The sequence below is a fragment of the Aulonocara stuartgranti genome (assembly GCF_965226115.1).
Source record: "Aulonocara stuartgranti genome assembly, chromosome: 23".
NCBI classification, from domain to species: domain Eukaryota; kingdom Metazoa; phylum Chordata; class Actinopteri; order Cichliformes; family Cichlidae; genus Aulonocara; species Aulonocara stuartgranti.
The window spans coordinates 30,733,235-30,748,337 of record NC_138958.1 but is presented as its reverse complement, the minus strand read 5'-3'; the positions used below and the strand labels follow the sequence as shown (position 1 = coordinate 30,748,337).

At 42.1% G+C, this 15,103-nt stretch overlaps 1 protein-coding gene across 1 annotated transcript; it reads left to right on the top strand.

Moving 5' to 3' along the window:
- The first annotated feature begins 517 nt into the window (after nt 1–517).
- On the top strand, nt 518–10,619 carry LOC309701189 (cystathionine beta-synthase-like). The gene is made up of 15 exons (XM_082525253.1): nt 518–775; nt 4,288–4,548; nt 4,883–4,989; nt 5,173–5,307; nt 5,405–5,484; nt 6,222–6,426; nt 6,553–6,644; nt 6,739–6,864; nt 6,982–7,066; nt 7,865–7,970; nt 8,092–8,169; nt 8,253–8,387; nt 8,541–8,649; nt 8,946–9,030; nt 10,408–10,619. The coding sequence occupies exons 2-15, from the start codon at nt 4,295–4,297 to the stop codon at nt 10,539–10,541; spliced, it is 1,731 nt and encodes a 576-aa protein (XP_082381379.1). The 5' UTR covers nt 518–775; nt 4,288–4,294; the 3' UTR covers nt 10,542–10,619.
- Nucleotides 10,620–15,103: the final 4,484 nt, after the last annotated feature.

The window sequence follows — 15,103 nt, the reverse complement described above, 5'->3', positions numbered from 1 at the left end:
CTGTTCTTTTACTAGTTCCCTTTTTTGACACTTCGCTTAAATTTGATGTGATAAATATTCTGGTAGTTTAAGAAGGGGAAAAAAAACCCTCTAAATTAAGTAAGAAAAAATTACCTCCAGATAGATCTCAAATCTAAACTTATTTTGTCATAGTATTGATTGAGCAATTAAGATGGTGGGTTAAGATCCACTTAAGATGGTTTAAGTTTAATGTGCATAGTCTGGAGTTATAAAGATACAAATACTACAATAAAGTACAAATACATCAAACTTCTATGCAAATACAGTACATGTGTTGTACTTTTAAATGCTGCTTGGGAGTTGAAAAGTATTTTATTTGTATTTTTTTAAGAGAATTTATAAGTCTAGTTACGTTGTCAAAAAAATAGATTATTAAACCCTTGCTTACTTGAATTCAAATGTTAGCGAAAAAAAGACGTTCATGAGAAGCTTTCAAGTTGTTACACGCGGTGTCTACGTGCGCGGGGGTGTGTTTGGTCAGTAAAAAGTAAACAGGTGCCACGGACTACTTTACCTCAGCGTTTTTTTCCCCCTCAACCCCTTTTAAAGAAATCTCCGTACAGCCCACAAACAGACGCCCCCACCGCAGCCAATAAGAGCGTCTCCCTAAAAATTCTGCGCTCCATATAGTTTAGTCCACGTGCGTCGGCACGTTAAAGGCTTGCTTTGTCGGAAGTTGATCCCTAGGCTGTGCAGTCGTCTGCTCGTCGTACCGGAGTACAGTTTTCTCGCAGATTTCAAGATAAATCTCCAGGTGAGTGAAAATAAAGCCGCCTGACACAGAGAATGGAAACGAGGAGAAGCCGACGTATTTAAACACACTTTTTTTTCGAATTAAATTAATTTATATTTTCCCATGGGCTGATAGAAAGCTGCCTCCAGCTCCTCAGTTCTGATGCAACATTGTAGCTGCGCAGTTCAGGCTTTTGTTGGACCTTTTCCAGCCGATGTGTTATAATTCAGGTGTTCGCATACACACTGCGGTGTCCTATATTTATTATATTAAATTATGTAAGCATTACTGGGGGGTTTTGTTTTTATTTTTTTTACAATTAATCGCTTTTTTGCTTTCCCCCCCTTTTGGTTACCTTTTGTAGTTTGTCTCCTTTGTATCCCGCCACATCATCTATTATTTTCAAATGACGCAGCGTTTATTTCTATCATGCTGTTTCCGTGCTCTGGTTCGTTTTGAGCAATGCAGCCAAGTGAGATTTTTCCCCTTTTTTTGTCTTAAATCTTTTTTTCCCAGAAAATTGTGACAACCTTTTTCCTTTTTTTCTTTTTTTTTTACTTCGATAGCCTTCAGTGTTATCGTTAAATTGTTTTATTAAAAGAGGCTAAAACAACTATTTTCCTGCGACCTACACTGTCCTATTAAAGGTTATGCATGTGGGTGAACCTTTATACGGCCTTTCTATGGCCATCATTACTGCTATTCGCATTGGCACATCATTTGTGATGGCTCAGTGGATATCTATAGTGTGCTGTTGTATTGCCAACAAGCAGATACTTCGGTTGTGTTTGTTGCTGCCAGAGCAATTAAATGCTGCAAACCATAAAGGGATGCTGCAAGTCATAGTCACCACTGGACTCCCAAGAGTGGTGAACATACCATTGGTGCTTTCCTTTTTCTTTTCTTTTTTTCCTTTTTAAAGCAGATAAACGTATGAGGGGGGATTTTTCATTAGAGTGGACCGATGTTGCCAAACTCTGATTTTTTGTGTTATGTTTCTTTAGCCTGGGACCTTTAATTAGGGATTGGACTCTTGGCTGAAGTATGGTGTATTAAACCAAACTTAAGTTTAAGCTGGGCAAATCCTCTTTCAAGTCTTTCTTGCCCTGCAAGCCTGGCTCAGACTTGTTTTGTGTGTGTGTGTCCTCCACCAGGAGGATCATATTTCCCTGTTAAACCCTGTAAGGCCGACACATACCACACACATTTGCCAGCATCGATGTTGCAAGTGTTACTGTAATTAGCAGTGTGCCTAGCAGTGGTTGTAAGGAAAAGGTAGGGTAGGTGGTTTGTGCTTCTGTTTAAATTTTGATAGCAGATCAAATGCATGTATCATCGTAACGGCAACATTCCACAAAAGCGCGTGAAAGCCAGCTCCACTCCGTGTAGAGCAGGGAGCTGCAGGCTTAAGAAAATGTGTTTAGTCCACTCCTGTGGACATTGTCTGAACTCATTCTGCAGTCAAAGACAGGGGCCCTGTTGTAACAGCTGGCCCTGTCGGTGTGTGCTCTGTGTGTTAGTGAAGCCTCATGTGCTACCATTGCAGCTGGGGGATGGGAGGGAAACAACAGGATGTAGTAAGAGGAAAAAGTTGGGCTTGTAAATCTGTGGCAGTCTTAGCAACTGGTACTTATCTTACTTTATTCTGTTCTGTAGTTTTGTTGTTTAACTCATTGACTGATTGATTTAAAGTCTTAAAAAGTTATCACAGTGACAGAAAGTAGTAAGATTAAAATGTACTGAAAGTTTGAGAAGCTCTTGTTGTACTGCTCTCGTGTTTGGAGTCATATAACCATCACATGAAATGGCAAATTATCATGTTGCAGAGGCTGTGACTGTGACTGAGGTTTGTCTTGTATTTACAAGTGAAATTTTAAAATTGTAACTTGTTTTCCAGCTAATCTTTCTTTTGTTCCTGCCAGTTTAGCCAAACTGCCACTCAGTGGTTTAGCTCTCTTCCTGGAAAGTTATTGCTGAAGTTCATGTCAGGTATTTCACCTCGTGCTTAATTACCCAGCTTATTTGTCAAATTAATGATCAAAGACTGGATTTAAAGCTTCCCTTTGATCTCATCAGACTCTTAAACACCCGACTCAGATTTAAGGTAATGCTTAACATTTGGTTAGCCATTAGTAGCATTTATAACCAGTTATAACTGATTACAAAATCTTTTTATGGTTTAGATTAACTACATTTACAAACAATGAGAAAAGCAGTAATTTTCTTTTCTGTAGATCCTCAAAACGGATGCGTGCCTGTCGGTGTTGTGTGTCTAAATCTTGATATGTGGGAACAGCAATCAGTCTTATGATTTATAAAAACAATACTGCTTACCAACCCCCTAAAAAGAAGCTTTTGTTTTTTCCTGTGGAGAAGAAATGATGAAATATTAACTGAAGTTTTATCAGCCCCACCCCCCCTTGCTTACTCCCACTTTTGCTTTCTCACGTAGCTTTGATAAGGGCAGAATTTGGCCACTCGTCATGACTAGGCTAAACTAGACTAGACTGAAAAGCGGTGGTAGATGGAGATGAGCTGTGGATTTGTTTTAGCAGTGCAGATGTCACTCAGCATTAATAAAAGAAAGGAGTGGTTCAGTGTTTGCTTTGCACTGTGTTTGCTGATTGGTGAAGTTGAATGTAAGCTTTAACAGATTGTCCTTTAGCTCACATTTGTCATCTCTTGGAATTTTTTTCAGGTTATCTTATTTACAATAAAAATAGCCCTTTTATATTGTACGGTAAAGATGCTACAATAATAGAGAGAAACCCTAACAGTCAGACACACCCCGTGATCACGTAATTTGTGACAGTGGTGAAGAAAAACTCCTTCCTTAACAGGAAGAAAGCTCTGGCAGAATTTAAAATTAGAGAGGGTCCTTCCCAAAGCTGGTTCCACAGCTGTGGATAATCAGTCCAGCACTTGTGACTGAAGTATCTCAACTTTAAGTTGGGTTGCCATAAAATCGTGCATCAAACTTGTCCAAATATCCAACAAGAAACCCATCCAAATTTTAGCATTACCATGCATTCATGCGGTTCTTGGATGGTCGGATTTCCTTCATTTGGAAATTGTTCCACTTACAAACATGACACATTGGATTTTATTGCTCAGAGGGTTTAAACTGCACTTTAATAGTTATTTCTGTAAGATACACCTCAGTTGTCGAAACTATTGGTGATAACTTTTCTAAAAAGTAATCGAGGTCACACAAAGAAAGTGATTGAAGGATTGAGCCCATCTCCTTGGTATAAACTCACAGGGTTGAATATTTTGAGCCCAAATGAGCAGTAGAAACTGGAGCTATTTAGTTAATAATAGAGAAATGCATCATGCCTTTGATGCAGGTTGCAGAGAAGGAGACTACTGCTTGTGTCAGTCAAAAACAACATTATGAAAGTATTTAATTTCCTGGCTGTCAGCCAAGTCACTGATGATGCAGGAAAACTTATCAGAACATGCTGTAAGAACAGTGTGTTACATAATTGGATAACTTTACAGTTGGTTTTTTTTTTGTTTTTTTTCCCCTTAAGTTAAGCAATGCCATCAGTTCCCTCATCCAAAGAGACCACAGTCAACAGCCCTGTGTGCCCACACGCTGGCAAGCTGCACGGCTTCAGCAACGGAGAGAACCTGAAGACGGAGGAGGAGTCGCAGGAGGCAGCCAGAAACATTCAGATCAAAACAAAGAACTCTTCTCCCGAAAGGAAATGGATCCGGCCCGACCTTCCCAGCCGCTGCACGTGGAGCCTAGAAGCCTCAAAATCCGACTCCCCCCACACTCAAGTTTCAAGGTCAGCGTGCCAGTCAGATATCCACTGCTTCTTGCATCTCAGCACTGTTGTATTGATCTGCTGTTACAAATAAAAAAACTGTCGTAAAGGCGTTACACTATTTGTTTAAAGCTCTGAAAAAGAGGCTGTTATTTTTGTTGTTGTTTAGACTTCTCAGACCAGTGAAGTGAGTGGAAATGGGTGCTATTATCTCACACTAGTGATAGCAATAAAAGACAGTCTTAGCCTGATAAAGAAGTGATTACCGTCCAGTCTATCTGCACAGCCAGACGTGGTGCTTCTGTTTATCATCTCGCTGAGGTTTCTTCTTCTTTTTTTCCCCTTCTCCTCTCAGGACTGTTGCACCAGCCATTCTCCCCAACATCCTGAACAAAATCGGTGACACTCCCATGGTACGCATCAACAACATCCCCAAAGCCTTTGGACTCAAATGTGAAATATGTGAGTCACACCACATTCAAGCCGAGACACATTCAGAAGTTGGTTACGTCTGCCTGGTTACTGTGCAAACTTGTGAGCGCTGGTTGGGGTGTGAGCGTTTCTTCAGATCACAATTGTATCTTAATTGTTTCATTTGGCTCCTGTGATTTTTAATATGTTATTGTGACACTTTTTTTGGTGTAGTGGCCAAGTGCGAGTTCTTCAATGCGGGCGGCAGTGTCAAGGACAGAATCAGTCTGCGGATGGTGGAGGACGCTGAGAGAGCCGGGATCCTCAAGCCAGGAGACACCATCATAGAGCCCACCTCTGGAAACACTGGTAATCCCCTGCATGCGCCTGTGCTGGTGTGAAAAAATACACGAAAGCCTGTGCTGATAATGCCACTCAAATCTGCTTCTTTCTTTTGTTCCTTAAGGTATCGGACTCGCTCTGGCTGCTGCAGTGAAAGGCTACCGTTGCATCATTGTCATGCCAGAGAAGATGAGCATGGAGAAGGTGAATTTCCTGTCATATAGAAACCACAACTCACAGAAACATGGCAGGTTTTTTTTTCTGTCAGAGTAAAACATGTCTAGACTGCTACAGCTAAATTGAAGGGTATGATTTCCTGATAGAAAAGTGCGGTTTCTGTTCAGAGGGGCTTTTCCTGAAAATGTTGCGACTAAGTATGCAAATCGCAGCCTGTTATAGAGGCAGAGGTCACGCTTTAGCATTGCTGTTGCATCATATGATGCAATCTTTAAAAGCTGTGCAAAAATATAAATCTAGTGTACATTTGTACAAAATGTTCAAAGTTTTTGTTTGAGGTCTATATTATATCTTATCTTGTTTTTTTTTTTGTTTTTTTTTTTTTTTTAAATAATCATATATCTTATGTTTTGTTTCTAAAGGGATTTTAATAATATTTTCTGATTATTTGTTCCTGTTTTTTGTTCAATTTTTTGAACATTACAACAAGCTCAGTATTCCTTTTTAATTTCTTTTTTTAATGAATTTATTTTATTAATTTATTCTTTTTTTTCAAGCTGTTTTTCCACAGTAGCTTTCATTAAATTACATTAAAATAAAAACATTAGTACCCTTTTAAAAAGACTACTGTTCTTCAAGCTTACTGCATATCTATTAATTCTAATGAATCTTGAATGTTTTAAAGAACAAATTCCTGTCGGTGTTTCTCACTGCAGTCAGGCCATCGTGTACAAGTGTTAATATTTGTCAGATGTTCTCGACAGGTGGATGTCTTGAGAGCACTCGGAGCAGAGATCGTACGTACGCCCACCAGCGCCCGTTTTGATTCGCCAGAGTCTCACGTGGGCGTGGCCTGGCGCCTTAAGAACGAGATCCCCAACTCGCACATCCTGGACCAGTACCGCAACCCGAGCAATCCCCTGGCTCACTACGACACCACAGCCGAGGAGATCCTGGAGCAGTGTGAAGGTACGAGCATCCTGAGCTGTAAAATTTACAGAAACTTCTTCAACGGCATTATTGCTTTTTCCTTAAAACTCACTTTAGAAGTTCACTGGAAATCAAGTCAACAAGGTTCTGTGTTTCTGCTGACAGGTAAGGTGGACATGCTGGTGGCTGGTGCAGGCACAGGAGGGACGATCACAGGCATCGCCCGCAAGCTGAAGGAAAGATGCCCAAATATCAAAGTAAGCTCTTTCTTGAGATTATGTTTCTCCTCTTTTTTCAGATAAATATCTGCTGAGCTACTTGTGGCTTATGAATGGTGTGTTTTGTGCGCAGATTGTTGGTGTTGATCCTGAAGGTTCAATCCTGGCTGAGCCAGAGGAGCTTAACAAGACCGATAAGACCCAGTACGAGGTGGAGGGCATCGGGTACGACTTCATCCCCACCGTCCTCGACAGATCGGTTGGTTCAAGCGGCGTCTATAATCCCATCTCCTTTTCATGAATGCTCCTAAGTGAGCATGGTAATGTCGTATGTTTAATATTACTTTTTTTTTTCTTCCCCCGTCAACATTTCCAGGTGGTCGATACGTGGTACAAGTCCAACGATGAGGAGTCCTTCAACATGTCTCGTTTGCTGATCAGAGAGGAAGGCCTGCTGTGCGGTAAGTCTTTGTGGTTCCTGATTTAGGTAGGCTCTTCTACCCTGGGACTTATTAGTTTTTTATTTTTTTAGTGGCCAACACACAGCACTTATTTCAGGGCCTGTTCTGAGGTAGTGACTTGTGATTGGCCTTGAAAAACAATATGGAGCTTTATGCTGATTGGTTCGATTCATTCATTTTTTGATTTATCCTACCACTGATGGTCACAAGAGACTTTGCTTCAACCAGGACAGGCAGGAGGTGGAACTAAAATGTTTTTCATAGTTTCACTCTGGTTAGTTTCTAAAGCTCTGAAACTCCTCCAGAGCCCAGTAGATCACCACAGGAAGGTGCTCCTTATAAACAAACGGCAGAATTCATCCTATTCGAGGGGACGTGGGTGTGAATGGTTACTGACTGGCATACAAGACAACAGAAGAAGCACAAAGCCTCCAGGAATACTTTTGCTCCCAGGGAAAAGCTTCATGAGGAAGATGTTGTGGGTACCTGGGTGCCACTTAAGGCAAACTAACCTACCGGCGATCGTGGCTCAAGACTTGGAAGTTCTCCTTGTGATAGGAAGGTTGCCAGTTCGAGCCCCGGCTTGGATAGTCTTGGCTGTTGTGTCCTTGGGCAAGACGCTTGACCCTGCTGGTGGTGGTCAGAGGGCCCGGTGGCGCCAGTGTCCAGCAGCCTCGCCTCTGTCAGTGTGCTCCAGGGTGGTTGTGGCTACAATGTAAAGCGCTTTGGGGTCCTTATGGACTAGTAAAGCGCTATACAAATACAGGCCATTTACCATTTTGCTTTTTCCTGTAACAGGAGGCAGCTCGGGGACGGCCATGGCAGCAGCTGTGCATGCCGCCAAGGAGCTGAAAGAGGGCCAGCGCTGTGTGGTGATCCTGCCGGACTCCATCCGCAACTACATGTGAGTTTCCATATATATTTGTGCTAGAGGTCCTTCAGATATATGCAGACAATTTGTTTGCTTTCTTTGTGTAAACACAGATCAGTCTTTTCTTTATCTTTTCTTCTTTACCCCCCTCAAGGTCAAAGTTCCTGAGTGATAAGTGGATGGTCCAGAAGGGCTTTTTGAGGGAGGAGGACCTCATGGTGAAGAAACCATGGTGCGTGTCATTTAAAAAGACCAAATCTCCAGTTTTTAAGTCTCTCTCTATGTACGCTCATTAAACATGCCGTGTTCTCACAGGTGGTGGAACTTGAAGCTGCAGTGCCTGAACATGTCTGCCCCGCTCACTGTCCTGCCTACCGTTAGCTGCCAAAAGACCATCCAGATCCTCAAGCATAATGGCTTCGACCAGGCGCCGGTGGTCGATGACACAGGGTGGGTGTGCTATAGGTAGAAAGATTAGCTTTACAACAGAAAAGCACAGAATATTAGATCTTCACACATTCCTGGAAGCTGTGTTTTAGACCCTGAAAACCTTATCCTTGACTAACCTTTAACTTCACTTCTTGTTTATGTTTTTGTGTGTAGATTGATCCTGGGCATGGTGACTCTAGGCAACATGCTATCTTCGATCCTTGCAGGGAAGATCAACTTGTCAGATCCTGTCAGCAAAGTGCTTTACAAGCAGTTCAAACAGGTTAGTTTGGTTGGAAATTTAATGGATTTTAAAGACTACTCTTTTGATTCTGATTGGCTGAGGATGATCTCCAGGTAGGGAGAAAAAAAAAGATTGTAAACTTGCTGAACTAGAAAATTGGGGTTTGAAATAAGACTTGTTTTTAGTGCTAAAAAGACAAATTTGTGTTATGTTCTGTTCCATTTCTTTGTGTATACAGAAAGTTTTACTGTGACAGATGTTGTGACAGCTGTGTATATATCTATATATTTCTATGTATCTTTATATCTTCAGCACATCCTCTTATTTTAATTCAGATCACACTGACTGACAACTTGGGAAAGTTGTCCTCGATTTTGGAGATTGACCACTTCGCACTGGTGGTACACGAACAGATCCAATGTGAGTACAGCAATGCACACACACTGCCAGAAGTTTGTGCTGTGGCTGGTTGAGCTGCTGTTGTCTGTGGATATAAGTCTTGACAATCTGTGCGTTTAAACTATGACCAGGGGTTAGTGATTCAATGTGTAAAAACATTGAGTTTGTGTATTTGCAAGAACCACATTTTTAACAGCTCTGTGAGCTCAGTATATCCGCTTCCTGCTGCTCCTTGCTTGAGTATAGATGCACAAGCTCAGTGTGAGAATCTGGGGGCAGGCTTTAGATGACCTTGACCGTCCAAGTAGAGACAATTTAGCAAACAGCAAGCTTTGTCAAGGTTACATTTAAGCAGGCTTTTTTTTTTCTTCAGTATTGAAATCCAAAATGTGCAGGCTGAGAAGGAATCTTCAATCTTTATCTTTTTCCTTTGGCTGCACCCATTAAAAGTGGCCCTACACCTAACATCCTCCTTTGTCACACCAACCCTTTGAAGGGTGTAGTGAAATAGGATAAGCAATCTTTTCTGTGGTCTTCCTCTTTTCCTCCTGCACAGCAGCTTCATAATAAAACCAATTCTGCATCTTTAAATTGATCAAAGATGGACAAACAGACCTATCAATCAAACTTGCACTGTGCAACTTTTATCATCCCCATATGGCTGTCGGAGTGGTTACACAGACCAAGTAGGCATTAATTTAAAAAGGTTGAACTGTAAAATACAGTATACCTGCCACTGATCGTAATCAGCTTTAGATGGCGAGTAAGGCGCACAATGTGGTGTGATCAGCTACATTTATTTATTCTCCTCCCCCCCCCCCCCCCCCCCCCCCCCCCCACCCCATACTGCACATTCTGGCATGAGCACTCCCTGTTGCTGGTAAAATGGAGCTCTGACAGCAATAAATAAACTCCAGAAAGGTGGCAGCTACTGTTACGTGTCAGCTGATACACATGTGTAAGTGTAATATTGCTGATGTTGAACCTAACTGACATATCACGTGCATATTTAGAATACTGCATGTGTCTCATTTACATTCGTATACTGACAATAGTATGTGACCATGCTGCATACTGGATCCTCAGCATCAAATGGCTAAGGGACATGACTGTCCATTTGGCAGCTAAAGAGACAACTCCAACAGAATATTGAAAAGTTAAAAGAGCCCACTTGGCTTGTTCCACTGCCCCCTAGTGGCCAGAGTCCTACATTACAGTTGTAGGAATTATTATTATTATTATTATTATTATTATTATTATTATTATTATTATTATTGTTATTGGGTTTTTTTTTTAAAGTTTTTAGTGGAAGCACTGCAACACTTTGATAGTTGAGTTAAAACCTTTAGACTAATAATTGCTCTGATACTATCTTTTCTACTCCTTGTCCTCCACCAGACTTGACTGATGGCTCTCATAGCAAAAAGCAGATGGTTTTCGGGGTGGTGACAGCTGTCGACCTGCTCAACTTCGTCACAGCCCGGAAGAGGCAGGAGCGCTCCATGTCAGAATCCACCGATGAGCTGAATTAAAAGCAAAGACACTACAAGCCTTTACATTTCTTACTTTAGAATCAGAATCAGAATCAGAATCAGAATGGGTTTATTGCCAGATGTTGAGGTTTACAACATTAGGAAATTGCTGCGGTGCTTCAGTGCAGACAATAAGAATTAAAGTGCTATGTAGAAAGAAAGATATGTGCATGAGATATATACATGAGAATAAGAATTATGAGTGCTACGTAGAAAGATATATACATGAGTGCAGGTGGTGATCATGACAAACACATTGATATTTAGTTTAGTGTCTTAAAGATGGCAGAAAGTTTTTTAGAAGTTTTGGTTTGAGTTTGGCTCTTATTTCTCTCTTTTTGAATCATTTTTGTATGTTTGACCTTGAGTCTTGAAGTGTAATAAGCAGAATACTTTGTTCTACTGTCAGCTTATGATGGGGGTTGTTATTATTGCTCAAGCCTGTAGTGCTCGAATCTTTTATAAGTTTTGTTACAGTGTGTAGACTTTTATTGTTTTGTATCGGACTTGAAGAGAGGCTGCGAGGAAAGTAAATGATTACATCATCACTTTGGCTTTGTATACCAGACAGGAATACAAAAGTCACATTCAATTCATTTATTATGGGAGTTGCTGTGTGTATGTGTAAAATATGCATATTATATTTTCATTATTGCTCGCTGTATGCTGATTTCATGATTGTGTGTACACAGAATAATCCATGTCAGGTAATGTGAAATCTGAATATAATCATGGTGTTATTCAAGTGTAAAGTAGTCTGGACTACTTAATCTTTGCAGTGTCTAGGAGAAAATATTTTTCTATGACATCATTTTTCCTTAATGGATGTATAAGGCTAAATAAAAATTACACTCTGTAGCAGTGTGGCTTCTTTTTTCCCTTTGTCACAATTTGAGGAAAAAAATATTCAGAAACAAAAAGATGCTTAGGGAAACTTAGGAATGAGGTTAGGTAGGTTGTACCTACTTTGCCTTCAGAACTGCCTTAATTCTTCACAGCATAGATTCAGCAAGGTGTTGGAAACTTTCCTCAGAGATTTTGGTTCATGTTGACATGATGACACCACACAGTTGCTACAGATTTTTCACCTGTACATCCATGACTGGACTCTCTTGTTCCACCACATCCCAAAGTTCAGAATCGTGTTTATTGGCCAAGTATATGTGCAGACACATACAGGGAATTTGGTTCCGGTAGATGGTGGCTCTCAAGCACAGCAATGTAAATCACACACACACACACACACACACACACACACACACACACACACACACACACACACACACACACACACACACACGTGTCTATATATACACATTACACATACATACACAAAGCTGTGTAAACCAACTATAAATAACAAATCTAAACTTGTATACATAAAATACAGAAATGAATGAGGTGGAATGAATACTACAAAATGTACATAAGGTGCAGCTGCAGTCTGGCAGTGGGAGCAGTGTGACAGGTCAACTGTTAAGAAGGGAGATGGCGAGGGGAAAGAAACTGTTCCTGTGTCGGGTGGTCCTGGTCTGCAGGCTTCTGTACCGTCTGCCAGAGGGCAGCAGATCAAAAAGTCTGTGTCCAGGGTGTGAGGGGTCTGTGATGATTTTCCCTGCCCGTTTCCTGGTTCTTGAGAGGTACAGATCCTGGATGGAGGGCAGGGGCATGCCGATGATCCTTTCTGCTGCCCGTACAGTCCGCTGCAATCTGCTCCTGTCCTGTTTAGTGGCTGCTCCATACCAGACTGTGATGGAGGAGCACAGGACAGACTTAATGACCGCAGTGTAGAACTGGATCAGCAGCTCCTGTGGAAGACTGTACTTCCCCAGTTGTCTCAGGAAGTACATCCTCTGCTGGGTCTTTTTGAGGATGGAGTTGATGTTGGTCTCCCACTTCAGGTCCTGGGAGATGGTTGTACCCAGGAACTTGAAGGTCTTCAGAGTTGACACAGGGCTGTCTGATATGGTGAGGGGGAGCAGAGTTGAGGGATGTCTCCTGAAGTCCACTGTCATCTCTACAGTCTTAAGAGTGTTCAGCTCCAGATTGTGCTGACTGCACCAGAGTACCAGCCGCTCAACTTCCTGCCGGTATGCAGACTCATCACCATCTTGAATGAGGCCAATGACAGTGGTGTCATCTGCAAACTTTAGGAGTTTGACAGCCGAGTTCTTGGAGGTGCAGTCGTTAGTGTAGAGGGAGAACAGTAGTGGTGAGAGGACACATCCTTGAGGGGCACCAATCCTGAGGGACCGGGTTTCAGAGGTGATCTCCCCCAGCCTCACTTGTTGCATTCTGTCTGTCAGGAAGCTGGTGATCCACTGACAGGTAGCTGGTGACACGCTGAGCTGGGAGAGTTTGGAGGAAAGAAGTTCAGGCACAATGGTGTTAAAAGCCGAACTAAAGTCCACAAACAGGACCCTGGCATAAGTTCCCGGGCGGTCAAGGTGTTGCAGGATGTAATGCAGCCCCATGTTCACTGCATCATCCACCGACCTGTTTGCCCGGTAGGCAAACTGCAGAGGGTCCAGCTGGTGGCCTGTAATGTCTTTCAGATGGGCTAACACCAGTCGTTCGAAGGATTTCATGACCACAGACGTCAAGGCGACAGGTCTGTAGTCATTCAGTCCTGTGATGGTGGGTTTCTTGGGAACAGGGATGATGGTGGAGCGTTTGAAGCAGGAGGGAGGTCGTTGAGTCTGGGTTGGAGAGGGTGGTGGTGGTCGTTGAGTCTGGATTGGGGAGGGTGGGGTGGTCGTTGAGTCTTGATTGGGGAGGGGCAGGGTGAAGGGGGGAGAGGTGGAAGGTGTGTTGGGGGTCAATGTCTGAAGCAATGTCCCTGGGGAGGGGAGGGTGGGGCGTGGGAGTCTGTCCGTCTCAAACCTGCAATAGAAAGTGTTTAACTCGTTGGCCAGGTTTTTTTTTTGCTTCAATAGTGGGTGGGGGGGCGTCTGCAGTGTTGGGGAGTAACGGAATACATGTACCGCCGTTACGTATTTAGAATACAAAATATGAGTAACTGTATTCCGTTACAGTTACCGTTTAAAAAGGTGGTATTCAGAATACAGTTACTTTGTTGAAATAAACACTGCGGTACTTTCCTGTTTCATTTTGTCGCGGGTCAGGACTGTTTGGGTTTTGTTTGACAGCTACGTTCTTTCGTTCCAGGCGGCAGCGTTACGGTTGCCATGGTTACAGGGCGACGCTCTCTCTCTCTTTCTGCGACTGTGTGTTTCCTGGGTGAGAGAGCGCCTTTTCGTTGTTGTTGTTGTGCTAAGCTAACAGGCAGAATGCTACAAGCATAGCTCTAAAGAATGTAGCATCAAAGGCAGTACAGACGCCGCGTCTGTAGCTGGTGATTTCCTGCAGGCCCCTCCACACTGACGCAGGGTCGGTGGCTGAGAGCCGTTCTTCCAGTTTCTGGGAGTAGATGCTTTTAGCTGCTTTGATCTCCTTGGTCAGTGTGTTCCTGGCTTGCTTGTACAGGGCCCTGTCACCACTTCTGTAGGCATCCTCCTTGGCCTTACAAAGAAGTTGCTCTATTGGATGGAGATCTGGATCACTGTGGAGGCAGTTTGAGTACAATGAACTCATTTTCATATTCAAGAAAGTAGTTTTAGATGACTTCAGCTTTGTGACGATGTTTGAACAGTGGTCTGTTGGTACCAAGGAACCAAAAGTGCACTAAAAGCATCACACCCTGACATTATACCACTTAACAGCAGGTTGAACCATTCACACAAAGTAGGATGGATCTGTTTTTGTTATTTACACCAAATTCTGATACTTTCATCTGAATTTCACAAATTTGAGACTGCCAAGAACAGTCAATGTTTTTACAATCTTCCATTGTCCAGATCTAGAGAGCCTGTGTGACATGTAGCCTCAGTGTGGTCTTCTGCTGCTTCAGAGATGGTCTTCTGCATATAACAAGTGGTTATTTGAGTTACTGTTGCTTTCGTATCAGCTGGAAGCTGTCTGGCTGTTCTCCTATAATTGTTGATATCAACAAGGCACGTTTACTCATGCAGAAACATGTTGAGTTGCTGCCATTTGATTGGCCGAATAGATATTTGGATTATCAAGCAGTTAAACAAGTGTACCTATTGAAGTGGCCATAAGTGTGATTTTTTTCAGTAGTGTTAGGTGGTCTTTACATACACTGTCAAAACCAACCAATGACAATATTCACAATCATATGCATTGCATTACTAGATTCTAATTATTAATTAATTGACGTGTGTATATATCTATTTAATGTTGCAGCCATTGTTGACTTTAAATATTTACATAATGCTCAGCAGGGTGATAATAATGCAACTGATGTGCAAAACCAAAGCTTCAAAATAAATAGTATGGAATTTAAAGTACAGTAATTGCATCTGAAAAATCTGGAGTGTGTAGAAATACTGAAATAATCATATTTCGGGTGGGGGGGGGGGGGGGGGGGGGTTGTGCCACCTCACGCCCCCCTTCTACACACGCCTCTGACTAATCTTTAAAAAATGTCAAATTGTATCATTGTATATTGAAATTATAATTATTTTACTTTGTATATTTTA

Bases quoted from the DNA above. Each gene is read 5' to 3' on its own strand.
- LOC309701189 (XM_082525253.1), top strand. From the start codon at position 4,295: ATGCCATCAGTTCCCTCATCCAAAGAGACCACAGTCAACAGCCCTGTG. The intron at 7,971-8,091 runs GTGAGTTTCCAT...ACCCCCCTCAAG, and splicing joins GACTCCATCCGCAACTACAT to GTCAAAGTTCCTGAGTGATA. The intron at 9,031-10,407 runs GTGAGTACAGCA...GTCCTCCACCAG, and splicing joins GGTACACGAACAGATCCAAT to ACTTGACTGATGGCTCTCAT.